At 42.7% G+C, this 24837-nt stretch overlaps 1 protein-coding gene across 1 annotated transcript in view; it reads left to right on the forward strand.

Annotated features, from left to right (window-relative positions):
* The window catches only part of LOC138965104 (plexin-A2-like), a gene marked incomplete at its 5' end in the record, with an annotated part of 57084 nt that continues 32247 nt past the window's right edge, over window positions 1–24837 (forward strand). The window contains 7 exon segments of the mRNA XM_070337234.1: window positions 1–189; window positions 1314–1436; window positions 13781–13881; window positions 15081–15225; window positions 16044–16209; window positions 22217–22307; window positions 22762–23089. Coding sequence (XP_070193335.1) covers window positions 1–189; window positions 1314–1436; window positions 13781–13881; window positions 15081–15225; window positions 16044–16209; window positions 22217–22307; window positions 22762–23089 — 1143 coding nt within the window.

The following is a 24837-nucleotide window of genomic DNA, read 5'->3' on the forward strand; positions in this document are numbered from 1 at the left end:
AGTGCCAGTGTAGACATGTGTGCCAGCCAGGACGTGGCAGCAGCCTACCCCTCCATGGAGGGTCCCAGAGCGGTCAGTGCCTCTGTGGTGTGGTCACTGCCTGGACACAAAGCCACGGCACTCACCCTGCAGCCCAGCAGTCAGCACAGCATCGTCTTCGTGGCCACTGCACAGGGTCAAGTCATCAAGGTAAGTTGGAGGTTTTTTTTCACTCTGTGGGTATTTAGTTATGAGACCAAGGGGAGGTGACGAGAGTTGAAGGGAGGAGAAACGTAAACAGCGTCGTGTGCCGTCGTTGCGGCTGATGCGCCTCAGTTCTATACCAAACACTGCACCCTCATTCAAAGAAACTCCACCGCGCTGTTATGGACTTCTGTCCTCAACTTCAAGGCAGACTGACACGAAGAGGTGTACGTTGCAGCGACCCTAGCGAATAAGGCAAAGCCAAACGTTCGTCTCAAAACTATATTAGGGGCTAGGGTATGTGGTCCCTCAGGTGGAGGTTAACTTGCCCCAGAGACCACCTCTTGAATAGGACCAGCTGCCCATTACTTTTGAGACGAAATCAGGAAATCCCAAAACAAAGAGACTGCCAACGTTCCAAAATTCAGAATCAAAAAACAAGAAAGGTAAAAAAAAAACCCAGCCAGATAAGTTTTCGTTATTGTTTGTCTGTGCACTTAAAAGACCGTTGGGTCGATATATTTGTGAATGTATTGTTTTGTCAATAACAAACGTTCCAACAACCTACCTTTCTTGTTTTTTGATTCTTTCTTTCAGGGCCCTGTTTGCTCCGAATTTTTACTCATAACCTATCTAAATTTACCCTATTTTATGACTCCCTCGATTTTAAAGGCACAGTAAGCCTCCCGTAAACCATCACAGATACTGTCAGGCTTTTACACACAGTACAAACACCCTTCCATTTGAACGCTCACCAAGCGGGAACATCTGTGATGGTTTACGGGAGGCTTACTGTCCGGGCGTGATTTCCGGTATCATAACAGCCGTCCAGCACCAAAACGAGGCGCCATTGTTGTAGCAGCCCAAGTCAACGAAAATAAATTCTTTTAAAATTTCTCACACTCGACAGAAAGCAGCCAGGATGTTCCCGTTCGGTGAGCATTCAAATGGAAGTATGCTTGTACTGCATGTAGATGCTCGGGGAGCTCTGTGATGGTTTACGGGAGGCTTACTGTGCCTTTAAGATCCCGATTTTCTGAGATTTGTGGAGGTCTTGAAATGGGAGGTTCCACTGTAACTCTTACAACAATGTTAAACTAAAGTAAAGTATGATTTGTGTGCATCATCAGGTGCTGGTTGAGGGGAGCAAGGGCCAGGAGGTGGACAGATTGACCGTGGATACCAGGGGACCTGTGCTGCAGGTCAAGGCTTCAACCAACAAGGACCATCTCTACGTCCTGTCACATTCCAAGGTAGGTTGTATTGACGGCTACCACTGCTCGCCAGCATTTTGCAAGCGAGTTTGGTTGACAATTTTGAGATAAATTCATTATCTGTATCATAAGTGTTTGTCTGTCTGTCTGCTTAATGGCTTTCTGTTATGGTCTCCTTCTAACCATTGTAAAACACCACAGATCCATAGAACAGATCAATTACAAAGCCTTCTAGACTTCTGTATGCATATGGATATATAGGGTACTAGTTAATGGTAGCGCAATGGCAGTCATCCAAGTATTCTCAATGCAACTTACAGATTTTCATGTGAAAAAATACCTTCCTTTCTGTGTAAACCATCATGTAAAATCACTGTAAATACATCCAGGCTTTTCCATGGGATAGGAGCATCCTAAATTGCAGTATTCCAGTTTAGTCTTTGTTGGCAGGGTTTATGAACACCCCCAACCCCCCCCCCCCCCCCCCCCCCCCCCCCCACCACCACCACCATCTAAAATCGTGACCTTGCTTGCTGCAGACTTTCAAAATAACTTTTTGAAAGCAACTTCCTGCCTTAGCTGTCATGCTCCATCAGAAAATGTAAATTTGATGCATGTTTGTGCCAAGGGGAATGGATTGCTGGCGCTTTTTGTCTAGTCAAGCAGTATGTAAGAAATGTTCAGTCCTTTGTACTGGAAACTTGCATTCTCCCAGTAAGGTCATATATTGTACTACGTTGCAAGCCCCTGGAGCAAATTTTTGATCAGTGCTTTTGTGAACAAGAAACAATTGACAAGTGGCTCTATTCCATCACCCCCCTTCCCTCCGTCGTGATATAACCTTGAACGGTTGAAAACGACGTTAAACACCAAATAAAGAAAGAAAAGCTTTTTGTCTATGGCTGTGTTGATGATGTTTTCATGTCATGCGCCATGCACAGAGTGTGTGCCATAGACAGGATGCAAAGTTCATGAAGAATATAGAACATGTTCAAATTAGCTAATGTACCATAAATGAGCAAATCCAAAAACAAAGAGACTACCAACGTTCCAAAATTAAAACTGATTCTATCAAGATAAGTTTTGTGTGAATATTTGTTTGTCTGTTCACTTAAAAGACCGTTGGATCGAAATATCTGTGAATGTATTGTTTTGTCAATAACAAACGTTCCAACAACCACCGGCCCCCGTAGCGCAGTGGTTAGCGCATCGGGCTGCGGGCCGGGAGGTCGTGGGTTCGAATCCCATCAGGGTCATGTGGGTTTTTCGGGCTACGGTCGGCTCCTACCCAGAGTGGAAGTGCTATGGTTCCTATGGGAAGGCTGGGATCACACAGCCTCACAGCCGAGTGTCATTCACTTAAAGGCCCGGCAGGAGTATATAAGGAGCCTGACCTTCTGCGTTGGCAAATCATTTCAAACCTCTTGCAGGCAACGGACAAATACTGCTCCTACATTTTCTTTAATATCTCGGTTAAGCATGAGTTACGGTGTCAGATTTTTTGTTCACACAGCTGGTTTTCACACATTTACCGCCCTATGCGCTTAGATAAGGTTAATTCTCCATAATAAAGAAGATATTTGTAAACAAACATTTCAATGGGGATCTTGTTCAAAGAAAAGGGCGGAGTCAACACTCTCCGACGTCACAGATTTACACCATGCGTTCCAAAAATAGCAAAACACGTGGCATGCGGCAATTTGGTTCCAGAACATGCTGTCTCAGGTGCATGTGTATTTGTTACATTGGATATGAAGAAAGAAATGCAACTAACCTTTACCACCAGTTGTGGCCTTGATAGGGTATTCCTGTGGGGTTGGGATAAAGCTCTCTCACTAATTTGAGCACACAGTCGGGCATCATTTCTCGGCTAATGTTTACCCGTGTTGGACTTGTCTTGATGTAAGGAAGACGTCTTTTTCGCCAAGTACAATGCACAATTCCAAGCACCGCATCGGTCTAGCATGGACCAATACTTCTTGTAGAGTACTTTTCTAACGCCGGAATTCCTGCGGTGTGGCAATTGGCCTGTACCTAGCCACCTCTGGCGATGATTTGTCACACAAGGGCTGCAAAAACAAAAGGCACACTGGCCTACCCCAGAGGAGAGCCCTGTACTAGGACCCGTGTCTCCGCTTTCACCAGGATCAGATAACCACGTCTGCACCCTATAGTGCTAGGACTAGCTGCAGAATAGGGGCTGAATTGTTCGGATTGGTATACCAACATGATACTGTATACAGTTAAAAAGACATCTCTCAGGATCCAAATGCCAGGGAGGGGCAACTTTTAAATGGCCTATGAACGAAAATATGACCTGTTTAGTAAGCATACCCTCAAAACGCACTTTTGCAGAAGGTGAACATTCAAAACACCAGTTCTTTGTAACTAAGAGTTTAGTTTACCTTTGAATTAACATTTATGTTTGCCTGTACCATGTTTCCAACATCAGGACAATAAACACACTGCAGGGGCGGATCCAGGGGGGTTTCCGGGGTTTGCGGACCCCCCCCCCCCCCCCCCGCAGCCTAAAAAAATAAAAATAAAAAGTATAAAAAAAATACATTTAAAAATAAAGAGAAACTGAAGGCTCAAATTGCACCAGATTCCTCCATTTTCCTTGATTTTTATCAACATTTTCCGGGGGGGCATGCCCCCGGGCCCCCCTAGGAGCTGGCCTTTGTCTTCTAAATGACGGTTTCGGAAGGTAGTTGGGTAATTTGCTGGCTCAGGTTGCACCAGATCGGGCAATTTTCCTTTTATTGGTAATCTAATTTGTCTTCTTAAATTTACTTTTTGAAGGTGTATTAGGGGAAGTTTCTTGGCTCAGATTGCACAAGATTGCTCCATTTTCGCGCCCACAACTAAACGCTTCGCGTCGTCGAATTGTCCCTTTAAGAAATTTGGAAACCCCCATGATGTGATCCGCCCCTGCACTGGCTATTGACGTTTTATAATTATATACAAATGAATCGGTTTTCTTTTCAAGAACGGTACCGTCTAGTAACAATCGCAAGCTTGCACATTGACTATTAAAATTATGCAAATGACAAATATATTCTTGCTAGTTGCTATCTTTTTGGAATGGGTTCATGATTCTGCTTTATTTTAAAGCAAAGACAGATGACACTACGACACTACATACTGATGTAAAATATACTGTCCGGTCAATTGTCTGCAGATAAATTCTCAACAAGGTTGTAGAGGCCCTCCTATTTACAAATCATGTACACGAAGCTGTATTTCTACTATTTGTTAACAAAGAAATGCATTTCATGCATAATGCCAGAGTTTGAAAAAGAAACCTGTAAACATAGTTTCTTCTATATCCATAGCGATTTACTCACATAACCGGTTCATGAATTCAGTCTTTCAGTCACGCTGGCATTTGCCATCACAGAAGCAAAGAGCAGTGCAGGGGACACCCGCTGTGGCACAGCTATACGGACCTCTACAACCTTTCTTGCAGCTGCATTTTACTAGTTCAGAGCAGATCTTAGATGCATCTGGAAGTGATGTCCAAACAGGCGAATAAGTTCCATCAACTTCTTCCCAGCCCCAGCTTGCAGGATCTGGAATCTCTGGCTGCGGAATGAGAGCTTCCTTCCAGATGATCTTTGCGTGTGTTCAAGAAGAGCAGCTTGAGTGGGTGGGGTGTTTTCCAGCATGCGCCCTTTCTTCGTGAACAGGTGTTTTCTGGCATGGTTCACCTTGTCGGAAACACTGGTCTTGTCGAACATCAACGAGACAAAGCGCTCAATCTGGCTGAACTTGTCCGGTGATGCAAGCACCCAAAGGAACAGCTGTGAATTCTGGATCAGACATCCACACTTTCCAGCATCTCTTCTTACTGACACCAAAGAAAGATGACACAGTGTCGCAGCCAGTCAGAGAATGAAACATCAGAGGTGCTGCTGATTTCTCTGGGCGTAGTCGTGAATAGGCAGAAGACGATAGTGGGATCCAGCACAAATGCAACCCACAGGTTTTCCAGCTGGAGGGAATGGTAGTGAGCTGTTGCAAGCACCACTACATCAGTGTCTAAATTCCTGATCATGACGTCAGTGTGATTCATTCTGGCCAGGTCAGAACAGTGTACAACCAGTCTGGTGTCAGCCTCTACGTGTGAACAAGGGGACAGCCTGGCTCTTTGGTCCTCACTAATGTCACTAGAACTAACAAAGTCCACACCTTGTGTTGCAATGACCACTTTCCCGTCTTCCTTGACGAGCTTCAGATTTTCAGACAGGATGAAAGAGCTCTTCTTTGTTTTGACTGTTTCGTAGGAATTCTGGCCAGTTGCGTGGCAGAGCAACGTCTCCTTTCACTCTTCTCCTCATGCCAGAGCCTCGTTTCTTCCTCACTGATGACTTCAGACTGTTGTCACGGTAACAGTCCCAAACAATGTCAACGCGATCAGCGTTAGACAGGCACATCAGGACATATGCTAAAAAGACAGAATCACTGTACTCTTGGAATGTTTGTGCTTGGCGTGGCTTCAGAATGTGCACCAGCGCAGCACCATCAATGAGAACAGCTGATACTTGTGGTTCAGTGAGTACTGGGTCATGAGTTTTCTCAAAACAGTGCAGGAGATCGCTTTTGTTGCCGTGGCGCAATTCTCCAGAATCTGAGATTGATGGAGGGAATGACTGGTTTTCGTGCTGAAAGAATTCATCAAGGTCTTCTCCTCTAGCCTGACATCCAACATACAATCTTGCAAACAAACCACAGTTGGTCTTGGCTGTCTTCAGCTTCAGATTCTTGGTCATCTGAGTAGACTTGTTCTGATTTCTGAAAAGGGCTACTCTGTTAAGGTGAATTGGGTCTGACAGTGGCTTTGACCTTTGCAGCAGCCTTTCAGCTAGTTTCAACCGGCTCAATCTGGCCGAATTATCTTATCATGGCTTACCCGTGAAGTGCAAAACCCTCGTCTGGCCATGTGAGCCAGTCCCAACATCGTGAGACGCGAATATGTGACTCAAGCTGGTATGTAGAACCTCCAGAAAGATTTCCAGTTTTGCCACAGTTAAACATACAGGTCTCTTTCTTGTGGAGAAACTTGCCCACTCTCTCTGCGTGATCTCTTTCCTGTCTCGCCTTCATCTTTTTCAGATTCATCATTCTGTCTCTTTTCAGCTCTGTCCAACATTCTTTGGTTGTAGTTAGCACGGCAGTTCTTGTGCCACCTAGCTCCATGTTTGGCTAACGAAGACGCAATCCCTGACCCATCATTGAATTTGTCTATTTTCAGTGATGACTGAAACGCTCCAACTGCTTTAAAACCTTTTAAATGTCTCTCTGCTGTGCTGTAGCTTTCTTCGGTGGGATTTATCAGCTTTTCTGTTGTGTCCTTCTGGCAAAAGATGCACAGGCTCCAGTCCATGTGTTTATTTACGCCGCTTGCAATGTCTTCACTGCTTCAGTCTGAACACACACTGTTAAGTAACGTGTTAGATATACACATTATTTAGGTCCCTGGGCTCACCTGTATATCACCAAAGCTTTGGTGTGTTCCCTGGTCAATTCAAGCTTATTATTTACCTTCTTTTGTCACCTACAAATATAGCCTAACCCGAAGGTTCCAAAATATGATTTTTGGCTCATTTTTCAACCATTTATTTATTTTTTCACTTAAAGGCATTAAAAAGACAACAACAACCCAATAATATGGATTTATTATGTTTATTCAGTCTTATATTATAGTTTATATGTGTTAAAACGCCCAAACTGTGTGTTTGACATTGTTCGCGACTAGGCACTCCGTTGCCTAGCAACCAAATTTACCAGAGGACAAAAATTGCTTGCCCCCCCCTGGAATTTACATTCTTTAGATGTCTTCTAACAGCACACCAAATTATATGTTGGTATACAAATTTGAACAATCGTTTCAACTGGGGGCCCCACTACTAACGGTACTAGAGACAGCCTCTCGAGGTCACACGATGATGGCCCAGCACCTCTTGGTACACAAGTCGAATCTTTTATTACACACCTTCGAGTTTCAAATGGCCACGGATTCTCAGTAAATAGTCTCCTTATTGCGTTCTCCTGGTCACTGTTAATGTTGAGAAGTGTTAAATCAAATTTCGCCATTTATTTCCACAGACAGAAAGAGATGTCAGTGCAATACAGCTTACAGACCGCAGCCTAGCCCTTACTAAGTTACTATCACCATCGGATGTTGGAATGTGAAACACTCAGGGCTTCGAATTCCCGCCTTCATCTGTCGACAACACTGATTGTGTTAGAGGCTCTCGCTGGGTGGAATAACAGACCGTGTTCCAAAGTATGCGTATACACTACGCAGATTATCACCGTTGACTTCGTCTACATGGTCCCGCTAACTATAATTACTGTCCCTGAAAGTGCCTCACAGGATGGGCAAGTTTACTTTCAAAACAGAAAGGGGTAATCTAAACTCGGTTTGTTCTAAGTGGACATGGGAAACAAAGGGTCTCGGATCTTGGGTCGCCCCTGGCAACACAAATGGAAGAATCCAGGATATGCAAATGATCTTCTGCAGTTTATTCCAAGGTGGTAGGGGGTTGAAAGGGGGAACGAACGGGAGGGGGGAGGGGACAGTGTTCGGTGGAGCTACTATACTAAGACTGCAGCAATGGTGATGTGAAATCATCACCCACACATTTCCAGGTACCCTCCCCCCTCACCATTCGGTTCACAAGCCTGTTTTTGTCCTTGGTCAGTTTGAAAATGATTGGTTTGTTCAAGTATTCCGCCAAAAAAATGCGCCAAGATTTCCCTCCTCATTTTAGTGGTGTTTGACGCTTGCCCCACTCACTTAGTCAGAGTCTGATGCAAAAATTGACTCGAGAATTCTGTTCATTGACCTTGTGACGTACTAAACTTGTTTATTGTTCGCGGTTTTGGCTGATTCTGTGTTGTTTTTCTGCAATATCAGCGAAAGTACCATCATAGCGGTGACTGAGTTACAGCAACCAAGACTAAGTTTCATTTTGTCCGTTTGACTAGCCTGACATCTACAGCCTTGACATTGTTATTCTGTTTCTCTGTGTGTGACTGATTTCTTTGACACAAAGGTTCTCTGTGTGAAAGTTCAATTGTATTGTAAATATAAACAAAATACGCAATCAATATGCAAGATATCACAAATGTCACGTTCAGAAACGAAAATATGTGAAAAACTCTGAAGAAGCTGTTAAAAGAAGAAATGCTTCTCGCACAGACAGAAAGCCAGATGGTAAAATTCAGTTTAGCGGTGAGAGAGAGGAAATTGATCTTATTTACGCCCAAGTTCAAAAGGTTAAAACATTTTTAGGAGAAGGAAATCCAAACAAAGAGCTTGTGGACACTATCTTGTGCTTTTTTTATTGACAAAAACATTGAAGCTGATTTATTAGAGCGCCCTGATGCCCCCGCGTCCCCAGTGCACTTTGGCCTGTTCGTGTTTACATCGCGTGCCACGCGTTGTGCTATTTTTGCTAAGCCCCGCCCCTTTTTCTGTTGCATTATGGGAGAGGCCGGATTGGCCGTGACGTGTTTAACGAATGCGATTTTGAGGGTGCTCAGGTTCTGTATACCTGGGGTGGGTTGCATGAGACGACTTAAGCTGGGCGGAAATGTGCTCAAAGTTGAGACGGTTGACTTTACGCCGAAAGCGCGAAAACCGGTTGAGCACAGCATTTTTTGCTTAACTTTGAGCTTGCTCCCCCCCAGGCTTAACGCTGAGCTTGGCAGAGATAACAGGCTTAACCAGGCAGTTGCCGCTTGCAAGATGATTTTTTAAAACCTTTTATCATTTGGTGCTATAATAGGTCGCACCAACGCGACGGAGTTAGACAACTTTCTTGTTTACTTCATCTGTGCCCGGCAACCAAAAGGTTTTTGTTTTTGTTTTCTTTAGGGTGAAATCATTTTTTATTTTTTTTATTTGTTGAAATATGTATTTATGTATTTATTTATTCAATCATTAATATATTTATATTTTGTTGTCTTTTTATATTTAGTCAAGTTTTGACTAAATATTTTAACATCGAGGGGGAATCGAAACGAGGGTCGTGGTGTATGTGCGTGTGTCTGTGTGTGTGTCTGTGTGTGTGTCTGTGTGTGTGTGTGTGTGTGTAGAGCGATTCAGACTAAACTACTGGACCGATCTTTATGAAATTTGACATGAGAGTTCCTGGGTATGAAATCCCCATACGTTTTTTTTCATTTTTTTGATAAATGTCTTTGATGACGTCATATCCGGCTTTTCGTGAAAGTTGAGGCGGCACTGTCACGCCCTCATTTTTCAACCAAATTGGTTGAAATTTTGGTCAAGTAATCTTTGACGAAGGCCGGGGTTAGGTATTGCATTTCAGCTTGGTGGCTTAAAAATTAATTAATGACTTTGGTCATTAAAAATCTGAAAATTGTAAAAAAAAAATAAAAAAAATTATAAAACGATCCAAATTTACGTTTATCTTATTCTCCATCATTTGCTGATTCCAAAAACATATAAATATGTTATATTCGGATTAAAAACAAGCTCTGAAAATTAAATATATAAAAATTATTATCAAAATTAAATTGTCCAAATCAATTTAAAAACACTTTCATACGGTCTTGCTGAAAAATGGCATTGCGTTCAGTTTCATTCTGTGAGTTCGACAGCTACTTGACTAAATATTGTATTTTCGCCTTTCGCGACTTGTTTTATTTGTTAGAAATCATCTGTTGTTACCTGATGCTGTCTCTAATAGTTATAAGTGTTTTATTATTTGATTTTTAAAATTTTATGTATTTAATCTTATGTATTTATTATTTATTTGTTAATCTCACATTATCTGACTTAGGTTTCTTTTCCTTCTATTTTGTTTTTACTTCATTTTTTTTTATTTTGATACAATTCGTGTTTTTTTGTAATTACTGTATTTTTATCTTCTTTTTGTATTTACTTTTTTTAATTTTTGGTCGATGTTTACCTTTTCAGTAGAGAGCGATTCAAGATCAAGAAGACAATCTTTATTTTTCTTCTACTCGATCCAACATGCACAATGCACAAAATAGTACTATAACGCCGTACGCTCTACTTTGTACTACACACGGCATCTCCCGTGTTGGTATGAGCGCGCGCTTCCTGTGCATGCTTGAGTGCGCCCAGATGCCGCAGAGTACATTATTGTGTAACAGACGGTCTCTGATGCGCCCTTTTCCCGCGAACCTTCTAGACTGCAGTTTGCATTGGCTGTTGCTGACCACATTTCCCGTGACGTCATGGAATCTCCCACTAACGCTCTAAGTAGGTCGACAACGTCCACTTGCCCTCTTTCTCTGTTGAGTCGGCCCTAAAGACGGTTCATGCACCCCGACTTCGTTTCTTGCTTTGTGGATTCTTAACAAAGCAAGCTTTAGAGTAAAGTCGAACCGTTTGAGCTTGGAATTTGAGTTCTCTCATGCAACCCACCCCTGACCAACACCACAGGTGCGGCAGTTCTCGGGCCTGGTTGATGCCAGGATATATTATGACAGTAAGCGTAGAGTGCTGCCCTGTCACGTAGTCTCAAACCAAATTGGAAATCCAAAGCATCATCATTATAATCATCCTCATCTCATTAATCATGCAAAATATAAATTGTCCTTGCTCTTGTGGCCCTTCATGCCCGGGGCTCTCATGGTGACCTTGGTCTCAGTGTTCCTGTTCGATCCTTTCCTGAATAGTATTTCTGCTGTCAGTCTTCAACGTGTGACGTTCTGGGGGGTCGACGGAGGGACGTGGTGGCGGTCTGCTCTCTGGAGGGGACGCTCACTCAGTCTGGCTCCGCGACTTAAAAGTCAATGTTGTTAGTAGGGGGCATAGTAGGTAGTGGGCTGCATCTGTTAGCTCGGGACAGCCCCACTACTGAACACCGTCGAAGTGACTCGGCAGAAGTGCAGTGTCATCTTCAGAGGGTAGCCTACCGCAGCGACCCGACATCCCCCCCTGGAGCGTCTGTAAAATCGACAAGTCTGGCAGCGGAACGAAATTCAGAGGTGGTTGGAGCAGTGAGTGCAGGGACGGGGCGGTGTGAGAGCACAACGGGGTAAGGAACAGGTGTAAAGGACAGGGGGGGGGGGGGGGGGGGGGAAGAAAAAAAAAACCATTCCAACAACCTACCTTTCTTGTTTTTTGATAATGTACCATAAGTTTAACAGGGCTTGAAATCTTCCTCCTTTTGGAAGGTTTCCTCCAATGGAAGCCTGTTTTTCACCTCCTTAATCAAAGCTTGTTTTTCTCCTCTCCTCTTTCTTTTTTTTTTACCAAAGTTATGCTCAAAATTTACCAGATTTGGTTCTAGTTTTTAAAAATGTTCAAGGGGGAAGGGGGGGGGGGGGAGGGGCAGGCCTTGATTGTCCACACGCCAACATTTCCTCCTTTTTCATCTTGTTCCATTTTAAGCTTAAAGTTGGCATCCAGTTTTTTTAGAATCACACTAGCCTTGAAACTGTTATAACTCTAAGCATAAGACATAAGACATAAGATTTTATTGCAACCACATGAAATTCACAGGAATGTTGCAACCATCCCGCAGTGGGGCACTGCGGTTATGAAATTAAAGGCCCCTCCTGTTTTTGGAACCGCAGGATCTTTCTAGTTTGCTGTTAGGTAGATTTTTGGTTCCTCTTTCCTGTCATGCTCTCTTTTTCTTCATGAATTCTTTTCTTTTTTCTGCCTTCTTGCTCATTCACCTGTATTTTTTCCAAAAATCTCTTCTCTTGCCGCTTGTCTCGCGATTCATGTATAGTTTAATCTGTTAGTGTTCTGATGTAAGTCCAGCAGTAGATAGGTTAAGCCTATTTTAACATACTGGAAACTGGTAATCTTCCAGTAGGTATTAATTTAGTTTTACTAAAGCCTGCTGGGACACAAGTAATGGGTTAGTGCATTTGTAAACAGGAATCGCTTGACAAGTGGCCCCCTTCATCCCCCCCTTCCTCGTCCTGATATGGCTCTGCGTAGTCGGCTGGACGTTAAGCAACAAATAAACAAACAAACAAATGTTGCAACCACGTGCAATACAACAACCAATTGCCTTCTTGTTTCTTAAAGTAACATGCAGGCATGCACACAAAAACTTGATAATCCTCAACATATTTATAGGGTCTAACATTTCTTCTTTTTTTTAAAGGCACAGTGCAGCTCACAGCCTTCGTTTTGCGTTTTTGTTGCAGCTGAGTGCATTTACAGTTCAAAAATCCTCCTATGGTAGTAAAACAAACCCAAAACTACCCAACGACGACATCTGTGAAGCTCGACAGTTTCTTGTTCACGCGAGTGCATAAATTAACCTAGTTATTACGTGGTGTTTGGTCGGAGTTCGATTCAACTGAGTGATTCCGGCCTCCATTTTGTTTTACACAAACTCATGATGACGTCTGACATAGTTTGCTAGTGACCTGTCTTTTTGTGCATGATGTGGTGATCTACCTGATCTAAATTTAGATCCAAAAATAGGCCAAGACCAGCCGGGTCCGAGTACGAAATTAATTCGTAAAAAAATCGCAGTTCTTGACTCTTTGGGTGCAAGTCAATGAAACTTGGTAGTTCTTCTAACGGATAGCTGCCTGAGGTATGACTAAAAGCCCCAGGGGCTCCGTGCACCTGGATTTGACAAGTTCAGTACCTTTAAACAATGAAAGGGTACAGGGAAAAAAGTGGAAAGATAGAAACTGCATGTTTGCATAGAGCTAGAGATCTGCTAATATCAAACTCAAAACAGCGAGATAATGAGGACTTGACAGTGTTCAACTTCTAGAATCACCTGAGTGTCACAAAAATTGTGATCTTCTTCTTCTGCGTTCGTGGGCTGAAACTCCCACGTACACTCGTGTTTTTTGCACGAGTTGAATTTTACGTGTATGACCGTTTTTTTACCCCGCCATTTAGGCAGCCATACGCCGTTTTCGGAGGAAGCATGCTGGGTATGTTCGTGTTTCTATAACCCACCGAACTCTGACATGGATTACAGGATCTTTTTCGTGCGCACTTGGTCTTGTGCTTGCGTGTACACACGGGGGGTGTTCGGACACCGAGGAGAGTCTGCACACAAAGTTGACTCTGAGAAATAAATCTCTCGCCGAACGTGAGGACGAACTCACGCTGACAGCGGCCAACTGGATACAAATCCAGCGCGCTACCGACTGAGCTACATCCCCGCCCACAAACATTGTGATAAAAACATTGTCTTTTCAAACCACCCTTTAGTTTTCGTTCTTGTTATTGTCACGCACCTCACCTCTCCTTCAGGATTGGGACAGTTATACATTATAATGTTGCTATTTTGGGTACATGGATCCACTCCCTTCCTCGCCCCAAATATCCTTGAAAAATGTCTTATGCAAAAATGTTGAATTAAAAGTGTGCATTTTTCTGTTTTTGACAGATATCACTGGTGTGGGTTCGTCACTGTGAGAAGCGACAGACGTGTGATGAATGCGTCGCAGACACCGATCCAATGTGTGGGTGGTGCATCATGCAAAACAGGTGTGTGCACGGTAACACAGAGTACAGTGGTGCCTGCCACTAAAGGACACCCATGGGATACAGTGGACCCCGCTTTTAACACCTAAAAAAGCTGAGAAAATCAGGCCTTAAAATTGAGGGAGTTTTAAAATGGGGGTAATTTTAAAGAAGTTAAACAGAAAGTCTGAGGTCTTAAAAAGGAACGAGGAGTCTTAAATTGGGGGGTCTTAAAAGGGGGGTTCTACTGTACAGCCCAAAAGGCGTCCCTGCATTGTTATTGCAGGTGTCCTTTTGGTTTGCAATTTTATTCAAGTAAATCATAAAACAATAATAAAAGGAAATATAGAATAGACACAGACTCAAGCAAACGCTTTTGGTATTACCTGTGACCAAGATAAATGTAAAATGACACGGATAGATTGACAAATCAGTACTGATATAAATACTACATATGTATAGGACACAGTCAAAATAAAAACAATTAAAATCAAGAGCAAGACATTCGGCAAGCAGAGAGGAGGAGGGAAAGAGAGAGAGAAAAAATGCACAGACAGATACAAAGAAGAAAGTGATGATCGACTGTGTATGAAAAAAGAAGAGTACATCGTGAAACATGAGCACTATTTAGGTGTTTTGAGCTAGTGGCTTTTGTCTGCTAATTGATTGATTGACAGGCGCGGTGGCGTGGTGGTAAGACGTCAGCCTCCTAATCGGGAGGTCGTGAGTTCGAATCCCGGTCGCTGCCGCCTGATGGGTTAAGAGTGGAGAATTTTCCGATCTCCCAGGTCAACTTACGTGCAGACCTGCTAGTGACTTAACCCCCTTCGTGTGTACACGCAAGTACAAGTGCGCACGGAAAAGATCCTGTAATCCATGTCAGAGTTCGGTGGGTTATAGAAACACAAAAATACCCAGCATGCCTTCCCCAAAATCGGCGTATGCTGCGTGAATGGCGGGGTAAAATCGGTCATACACGTAAAAATTCACTCGTGCTAAAAACATGAGTGAACGTGGGAGTCTAAGCCCATGAACAAAGAAGAAGAAGATTGTTGATTGATTGATTATTTATTTATTTATTTATTTGTTTGTGACTTGATTTTTTTTTTATTTGTGACTTGATTTCTTTATTTTAATAATCTATTGTGACAGGTGCACAACCAAACTCCACTGTCACACCTGTTTATACATTTATTTAATTATTTCTTTATTCATTGTGACAGGTGCACAACCAAAGTGAACTGTGACACCTCACCAGTGACACCTAATTGGTTGGCAGCGGCAACGGCAGCTTGCGCAAAAATAACGAACGTCAAACCAGCAGTAGTCAGCTATGAGAGTCTGCAGTCTGCGCTAGCTGACAGACAGGTAAATAGAGCATGGCTAGAATCTTATTTTACACATGTTTTGTTGTTGAAAATTGAATTAAAGTTGAATTAATTTGTATGGCTAGAATCTTATTTTATGTTTGTTTTGTTGTTGAAAATTGAATTAATTGAATTGAAGTTGAATTCATTTTGATTACCTCAGGGTAAGTGGCATAACTTGTCTCCAGGCAACAGCCGGTGCATTTCTGCTGAGACTTTTATTTTTGTTTTTTGTTGTGCCTCTTTGTCCAATTATGACTGAGATTTTTCCATGACTTATTGTAACTACCGAATGAGACATTTTCTCCAATTCGTGGATATCTGGCCTTTTTGAAGCTCTGGAGATTATTCTTGAGAGACGCAGATTGCACAAGATTGTATTCACATGAGGGGAAAACAATGTGGCAGATAAGAAGACATTACCTTCCACTTTCTAAGCTTTGACTTATTGGTAACGGACATCATTTTACCCCTATCTTGGGAGGAGGGCATCAGGGGAGTTAACAGGCTGGAAATCGAAGAGTTTCTTCTTTTCTGTCGTTCACTTGAGAGTTTTAAAACTTTTATCTTACAGCTCTAGGGTATAGGTATAGGTAATAGGGACAAAGAGTAGGCCTCTCTGCCTTTTAACGTCCCCTCGTTGTATTCCAAATTGTATGCGAATTTTGAACTTGTGTGACAAGTGTTGTCCATCATACTCGTACAGGCTTTTCTTCATTGTAAGTTCACTGTTGCGTGCTCTATGCGATTTATATCTTCTCTCTCTGTTTTGAACTGTGCATTTATAACAATCCCCTCTTTCTATTTCGGCATTTCCAGATCAGTTTCCAGCTGGAGCAGGTGTCTTTGCAACCTTCAAACGGCCTTGACCTTAGCTGCTTGTTTGTCGCTGGGAATACTGAGCATCGCACAGCAGCGACCTTGAGGAACAAGGTCATCAGTTGTCCTCTGCCGGAGCGAGAACGCCTTCCCATAATTCCAGAGGGTAAGGGTGAGTAGTAGTGGCCGCTTGTGCTTTTTTGTGGCTTTTACTTTTTTGCTGTTGTAATCTGCATTAACTGTCGTGCCACTACCTTTTTGTTAACAGTTTCTCTAACTGCTTCAATGATGTTAATGTTGGTTTATAACCATAATTTGTGTGCATTTTTTCACTTCATTTGTCTAATGTTGTTTTATAACCATAGTTTTTGTGCATTTTTTTCACTTCATTTGTCTAATGTTGTTTTATAACCATAATTTGTGTGCATCTTTTCACTTCATTTGTCTAATGGTGTATATTTTTATCATTATGTGTAATCACTTAACTGTCAGCTGCTAACATTAACATGTTACTTGTTTACTACTTTGGGTGTTCGTTCAGTATGTTCTTTAACAATTGTTTTAGCATATAACTTGTCACATTCAATTGTTATCTTCTAAAAAAAAGTTTAACGACCATTCCATTGTCATCTTTTGTAATGTGATGCTTTATTTTGTTTGATTGATTTTGTTTTCGTTTTATGCTCCATTACTTTTTGTAACTTGTTTGTAATTATTCAAAATGGGTGGCACTTGTTTTCTTTCCCTCTCACATGGCCATTTATTGGGAGCTGGTATATTTTATTTGTGCATTGTATTTTCTATCACAGGTTATAATCCTGTACCCGTCTGTGCCCTTTCTTTCCCATACTGTCAGTAAAAAACGTGCACATTAACTGAATATCTCTTTGTAAGAACACACAACAAGCCTGTATCTTTATATATTTTTTTAACCTTTGCAATCTGTATGTGTAAGAGTGTGTTAAGTTTCAAACATCAGATCAAAGGAGAATTTTGGCCCAAAAGATGAGCATGTAAAGAGTTTCATATTAAGCCTTGATCATGATCAAATTGGAGGAAGTGAGGATATCTGTCTGTCGGCTTGTAACACATGCATGCTCATGCGTTTGCTGTCGAGTGGAACGGCCGTAGAAGCATTTTTTTATGCAGGGATTCACCGATAAGTATCTTTCCTCACCGAGAGTTTGCAGTTATGTTTAAGGAATTATCCATATTTAATAGTTTTACTGTATCGCAATGTTTAATAATGTTGTTCTAGCTATGTCATGTGTCATGTTTCATGTTTGTTGTCATATACTGTTCAAAAAAAGAAACGCATAGCTTGTAATATTTGGTTAATTTAGTTATATGGCTACAAGGATATCCACCAAACTGCAGAACATGTTTATCTGGTCGTCGACCTTTCGTCCATTGCCACAAGTGAGCTCTGCACGTGACGCATGCGTTATCAGTGGCTACAATGTCAAAATTGCTCATTTGGCATGACCACTCGTCATGCTTCAGTGTAATCTCGTGAAACTCGGGGAATATTGAGCTCTTACCATGTCTTCCAAAACCCATAAAAGCGGATTGTTCGCCACAAAGAAATCAGACGACAATTCAGCGACGAAAGATGGCCCGATTGAGCAGAGAAGACCTCCAAATTGCATTGGGTCGTTTACAAGCAGGCCAAAGTCAAAGTGCAATCGCCAGGCACTTCCACGTGTCCCAGAGCACCATCAGTAGACTGTGGGTCAGGTTTCAAGCCACTGGCTCCGTTGCTGACTTGCCACGAGCGGGAAGACCAAGGGCGACAACTGGTGCTCACGACCGCTTCATACGGCTCCGCCACCTCCGGAATCGTTTCCTGTCGGCCTCATCTTCTGTCCAGGCTCTCCCCGGGCCACACCGATTATCGGACCAGACCGTGCGGAACCGCCTGCATGAAGCTGGTTTTAGAGCTCGCAGACCTCACAGAGGAGCTGTCCTCACCCGCCGCCATCGCCCGAACCGAGTGCAGTGGGGCAACCAGCACCTTCGCTGGACCGTCCGGAATCACTGGAGACACGTGTGTTTCAGCGACGAGTCCTACTTCCTGCTCCAGCGACATGATGGTCGGAGAGGGTCTACCGGAGAGTAAACGAACGTTACGCGCCCAACTGTGTGGATGAGGCACCCGTTCATGGTGGTGGAGGCGTCATGGTGTGGGGGGCGATCAATACCGCTGGAAGGAGCACCCTGGTGCACGTCCAAGGGCGCATAACTGCCCAGCGATACGTGGAGAAAATTCTGCGCCCACACGCCCTTCCTCTTCTGGCTGACCAGGATGCCATATTCCAGCAGGACAACTCTCGCCCGCACACAGCACGACTCACCACCCAGTTCCTCACCGACCACCATGTCCAGGTGCTTCCCTGGCCATCCATGTCGCCAGACATGAACCCGATAGAACACCTCTGGGATGAATTGGACAGACGTGTGCGCAGGCGAGAAGAAGCGCCGGCAAATCACCGCGATCTATTGCAGGCACTTCAGGAGGAGTGGGACACCATCCCACAGCAAGATATCCGGCATCTGATCCAGTCCATGCCCAGAAGGTGCCGGGCAGTTGTTGCTGCTCAAGGCAGTCACACCCCCTACTGACTTGACAGCCTCGGCACCCAATCGTATTGATTGACTGATTGATTTGAAGATGCAAATGAACTGTGTGTGCATTCAACTGTGTCCATACCAAATTTCAAACAAATAATCTAAATATTGGATTTTCTGTTAATTTTTTCGAAAAATAAAACAAATTTGGCAAGTAGCAACTATGCGTTTCTTTTTTTGAACAGTATATATGCACCACAAAAGAAATTTCTCTGTTGAGATAAAAAAAAAAAAAAAAGAGAAAAAAAGTGGTCTATGTCTTTGTCTATATATGTTTATGTCTATGGGTCATTCCATAAAGCTGTGTACCAAAAGTGTGACATGCATCGTGAAAATTGAAACTGTCTGAATAGGTTGTTTTTATGGTTTATGTGACAGATATAGACATATGCCACGGTGCCATGCTAAACAACAGATAAGTTTATGCTTTTTTGGATACGAGGGGTGGTCGGAAAGGTGTGTAACATCACACATGCTTAGCGTAAAATGTTGTTCAAACACACTAGACAGATTACAAAAAGCCATAGTATAAATAGTAACAAGCTTTATTTGCTTCCCATTCAGAGCTCATTCTGAACAAAATGCAGTCGGGGGAAACGAATTGAAATAGATATTTAATTTGGTAACTAAAACGTATTTGTTTGGTTGCGTCAACCAACAAACAAACAGTATCAATAACAAAACATCGAGTCGACATGCAGCTAGAAAATGAACATTGAAAGTCCAGAATCAGTTATCACAGAGACAAGTAAGGCTAGGTTAGCACATTTTCGCGCCGCGTCGCAGCTGACGTCAGCATATGTTGTGACGACTCGATTGGTCCATGACGTGGCGTCATCAACCGGCTTATGAATGACTGTGTTGTGAATGGAATTCTTTTGGTTTAAGTGACGTCGTCATTGAATAGACTCGAAATTTGGTCAGATTTAGGTGCGTTGTTTTTAACACACGGCAGATCAAGAGCCTTAACGATTTTGATTATTAATGATTTGCAGAGTAAGTGCGCACGGAAAAGATCCTGTAATCCATGTCAGAGTTCGGTGGGTTATAGAAACACGAAAATACCCAGCATGCCTTCCCCAAAATTGGCGTATGCTGCCTGAATGGCGGGGTAAAATTGGTCATACACGTAAAAATTCACTCGTGCTAAAAACATGAGTGAACGTGTCCACAATAGACATGATACTTTTTACCTCAAAAACTTTATTTTTCTACCAAATCGCCTTATTTTTGTGATCATGCTTCGAAAAAGTCAATGTACTCTACGGGTTTTCACAGCTTATGCGTCCGAAACAATGTACTGCTGATTTCAATCCTGCATGGCACAGATTATAAACATGATGGGCAACTTTTTAGATCTAGTTGACCACTTGCGCCTTCTTGTTATATTTGATTGACAATTCAATCTTTTCTTAGTGGTCCTGTTAGAAACATTTATATCTTCCTTTACCATAAATCTAAGTGTCATGGGCGAGAAAAATCGCACAATTATTTCTAACTTTAAGAAGTTGGGGAGGGTAAATGCTGTAAGCTAGTGAAATTCGATGCCAAATTTGCCTGCTTGGTTCGCCCCATCCTGACCTCGGGTCAAAATGAGTTCGGCTCATTCTCTCCCTGACAGGATGCCTCGAGTTTCCTTGTCTGGCAATGAAACCGATTTTTATTACATATTTAGAGCTTTTTGTAATGTGTTACGGATGTAAGCAGATTCGCGATCGTCGATAATGATTTTTCATGGTGTTTTGTAATTTTTAAATTTCAGAGGAATTTTTATTTTAGACAGTATCAAGCGAGCTATTTTTCGCGGATGTATTTACTGTGCAAACAACTCTAAATATGGCATAAGACTGAACAAAGTGACACCGAGCACGTATATCACAAAATAAAACATTAAAATGTCGAACTTTTTAAAAATATTAACTTTAAGAGCGAAGAGTCGCGAAAGGTTGCCTACGTAACATTCGTCCCTAGTTGGTAACGACTCATAAAACGCTCCACGCCTGCTTCGTTCAAAAACTTAATGGGATTTTTTTTAAGGAAAAACCTTTCAGCAATGTTGAAGAACATTGCATGCAAAAGAAACACCAAGTTTGATGCGTTGCTAAGTGACAACTATCATTTTTAACGATCCAGCGTAACCAGAACAAATATAAACGAAGCTTAGTGGCGACACGCAAAAGGCAAAATCACATTCAAATCGGATCAAATTGTCACTGCGCACATTCTAACACGTTCACTACACATCAGTAATGCCTGATAATACACAAAGTCGCATATTCGTGCGTACAGAAGTTATAGACACGTTCGTGGTTGGTTTTATAAACCAAATGTTACATAGGCAACCGTTATTTTTGAACGATCCAAATGCACACTGTAAACATGCATAAGGGCAAACAGGTAAGTGCATATGTAACACTAGCACAAAACACAACGAAGATGTATGTTGGGGGTTTCATGGTCGCATTTCATTGGCAGCCACACGTATACAGTGGTACCTGTGATCTTCTTCTTCGTCGTCGTTCACTAGATGGAGATGCCAATCGCCCGCACGAAAGCAGCTGTCCTCTGTAGGTCCTCCAGGGGTACCTGTGATGAAAGGACACCCTTGGGACCAGCCCAAAGTGTCCCTACATTGCAGGTGGCCTGTCATGACAGGTATACTTTGGTAGAGATAATATAAAAAGGGACAAGAGAAGGTGTCCTTTTAAGGGAGGTGTCCTCTCATGGGAGGGTCCACACATCCCAGGTACTGCTGTACTTAAAAACAAGATGTAAGCAGTGTCACAATAAAAACGCCATTTTGACGTCATTTTCTGTGTTTGCTTTCATACAAAACACTAACCTACCTAACGATCTTCTTGATTTTATTATCGTTATCTCTTTGGTCAATTTGCAGTCTGTTGACTGGGTGGCCAAGTGGTAACGCACTTGCGCTCGGAAGCGAGAGGTTGCGAGTTCGACCCTGGGTCAGGGCGTTAGCAATTTTCTCCCCCTTTTCCTAACCTTGGTGGTGGGTTCAAGTGCTAGTCTTTCGGATGAGACGAAAAACCGAGGTCCCTTCGTGTACACTACATTGGGGTGTGCACGTTAAAGATCCCACGATTGACAAAAGGGTCTTTCCTGGCAAAATTGTATAGTCATAGATAAAAATGTCCACCAAAATACCCGTGTGAATTGGAATAATAGGCCGTGAAAAGTAGGATATGCGCCGAAATGGCTGCGATCTGCTGGCTGATGTGAATGCGTGATGTATTGTGTAAAAAAAAATCCATCTCACACGGCATAAATAAATCCCTGCGCCTTGAATATGTGCGCGATATAATTTTTTTAAATCCCTGCGCTTAGAACTGTACCCACGGAATACGCGTGATATAAGCCCCATATTGATTATATCATTCAAGAAGCAAGAGAAACATTCCGAAATCTAACTCTAAAGTCATGACCCTATCGTGGTACACAGCTTTGTAGAACGACCCACATATATGTCTATATATGTCTATGTCTATATATGTCGATGTCAATGTCTATGTCTATGTTTCTTGCAGACCATGAAGACATGGTGCTTCACTTCCACGTTCAGGGCAAGTCCATCGTCACACGCAGTGTAGCCGTCTACGACTGCAGGAGTAACTCTGAGTAAGCATGAGTTGTCATACCCCACCCCCCACCCCCAACCAACAATCAAATTATTTATGCACTGACCCTGATTAATGTTGAATAATTTAGCAAAGCAGCTAACCAGTTGGGATTCGGGTGTTTCTGATAGATTTCAGTTCTTACATCTGGCTGAGTTAGTGTCAATCTGATATCTGCCTAGCAACTGTTCTGATTACTTACAGGAACTTGTAGGATGAATTTTGAAGATCAAGTTGATTAGATGTGTGTTTTTTCTTATTATTATTATGGGTGGCTTGAGGGGGAGGGGGGTGGGTCTGTCTGTCTATGTAAGTAGGAAGAGAAATCAAGAGTGTATATGTGTCTGTGTGGTTTGCTAAGTGTATTAATCTGTTCTCTTGTCATTAATTCTTCTCAACAAACATATCTATATATTCGCATCCTTACATCATGTTACCATCCACCCTGTCCACAGCTGTAGCAGTTGCACCAACAGCTCCTACCAGTGTCAGTGGTGTCACGCTAGTGGTTCCTGCACTCAGCAATCCGACACCTGCCCTGTCGTAAACAGTCGTAATTACACCGGCATGGCCTCCCCTGGTGAATGCCCGCTGGTCTGGACTGCGTCTAGCGACAAAGACATCCTGGTGCACGCTGGGGAGGAACGGCAAATCGCTGTGCAAGTGCGGAACCTTCAAGGGGGACAGAACTCTAAGATCAAGTGTCACTTTGCTTACCTGGGAAAGCAGAAAAGCGTGGATGGGGCTATTTCTTCGCAGTCCCTCACTTGTGATTCTGTGAAGGTATGTTTGGAACGATGTTTGTGATACATGTTTGTACTTCATTGTTAGCTGTATGTGTGTGTTTATCTGCAAACTTCTGATTTAGCATGCATTATCACACTGAATGAATCTCAAAATCTTCACCTTTATTTCAGTATGTATTGTCACTTCTACAGGGCTAATTCCGGAGATAACCATTTATCCTTTTTTTATGTGTTGGACCCCCAGCCCCCTAATTTTTTTCTGCCAGTACATGTAGCTGGGTTGGATTAGCTAGGTCATTCATTGTTTTAACTATGACAAGTTATATATATATATGTGTGTTGAATTCATTTTACGTGGCGCGATCAATTTTGGCAAATCTACATGTACTTGGTCTGTTAGAAATTTATCGGGGTATGGAGATACATGGTGTTGGCTCATTCCGTCAAATGTTGCATCCATTCAAAATCTTCTCCATATGCTGAGGCAGAACAGGAAATACACACAGGCGAAGAAAATAGCAGACAAGATTTGACATGCAGACAGCTGCACTCTCCTGATTTGTGTTGTTTTGTTTTGTTTTGTTTTGTTTTTCCAGCTTTTATCCTGCTTTCTGTCTTTTCCTCTCCCTCCCCCCCCCCCCCCCCCCCCCCCACCCTACTCCAGCCCCTGTCAGATCTTAGACCCATTTTCCAGTTCCCTTTCCTCCTGTCTGAGGAGAGGCATAGAGATAACTTCTCCAGTCTTGAGAAGTGTTAACATGTTGCATGTGCTTCTTAATCTTCAACCTTGCCCCCTGCCCCCCCCCCCCCCCCCTCTTTAAAATGTTTAACCTTTTTTGTTTCCCTTTTTTTTTTTTTTTACTCCATGTGTATTTCTTTGTTTTTTTGTTGCCTCTTATTCTTTTCAGTTCTGTTTGGAAGATAAAATAGGATAAGAAGTGGATTTGGTTGAATTAACTTTAATGGCTAGGGTTGTGGGAGGGTGTGTGAGTGATAGGGAGAGGACATGGTATACTCGTTTTGCTGCCCTACCATCCTTTTGCTTTCTTATTTGTTGAATTCTTTTCACATGCTTTAAAAGTTGTTCCTGCAGTGGACGAAAATACAATGTATCAGAGAGCAAATTTTAGTATTTTTACTCGCCAAATCAACCATTTGTTTCAGCAACTTTGCTCGCATTTGGCGAGTGTATTAACATTAACATTTCTACTCGCCATTTACATGTTTCTACTCGCCAAAAGTCACCTCAGGCCAGAGATGTGCACAGCTGTTCGGACAGTGTAATTAGGTCTCATTAGAACTCACCTCAGAGCCAAAAACCACATTGTCGACAAAACAATGTCATGTATTACAAAGACAGGTGCACCATCATCCATGAACGGGCGGTTCTGGTGGGGTTATGCCCCCTCTTTCTTTCGGCTGGTAACTGGCGCCACCTCGCGGCAAGATCACACGAGAAAGGAAAAAAAAACTTGCATTGGTCCCAAATAGCATATCGGTTTGATAACAGTTCGTGTGTAAGTCATGCATTTAATACAGTAAGCAGACAATGGTCGGTTCTGGTGAGGTTATGCCCCTTTTTTCTTTCGGCTGGTAACTGGCGCCACCTTGCGGCAAGAAGCGCTCATTATAGCATGAAAACATGGGTACACTGAGATCCACTGAGAATTTTCAGCTCATTCTTCTTCCCTTCTTCTTTGCTCATGGGTTGAAACTCCCACGTTCACTCATGTATTTGCAGGAGTGGATTTTTACGTGTATGACCGTTTTTACCCCGCCATAAAG

Source organism: Littorina saxatilis, linkage group LG4 (assembly GCF_037325665.1).
Source record: "Littorina saxatilis isolate snail1 linkage group LG4, US_GU_Lsax_2.0, whole genome shotgun sequence".
Taxonomy (NCBI): domain Eukaryota; kingdom Metazoa; phylum Mollusca; class Gastropoda; order Littorinimorpha; family Littorinidae; genus Littorina; species Littorina saxatilis.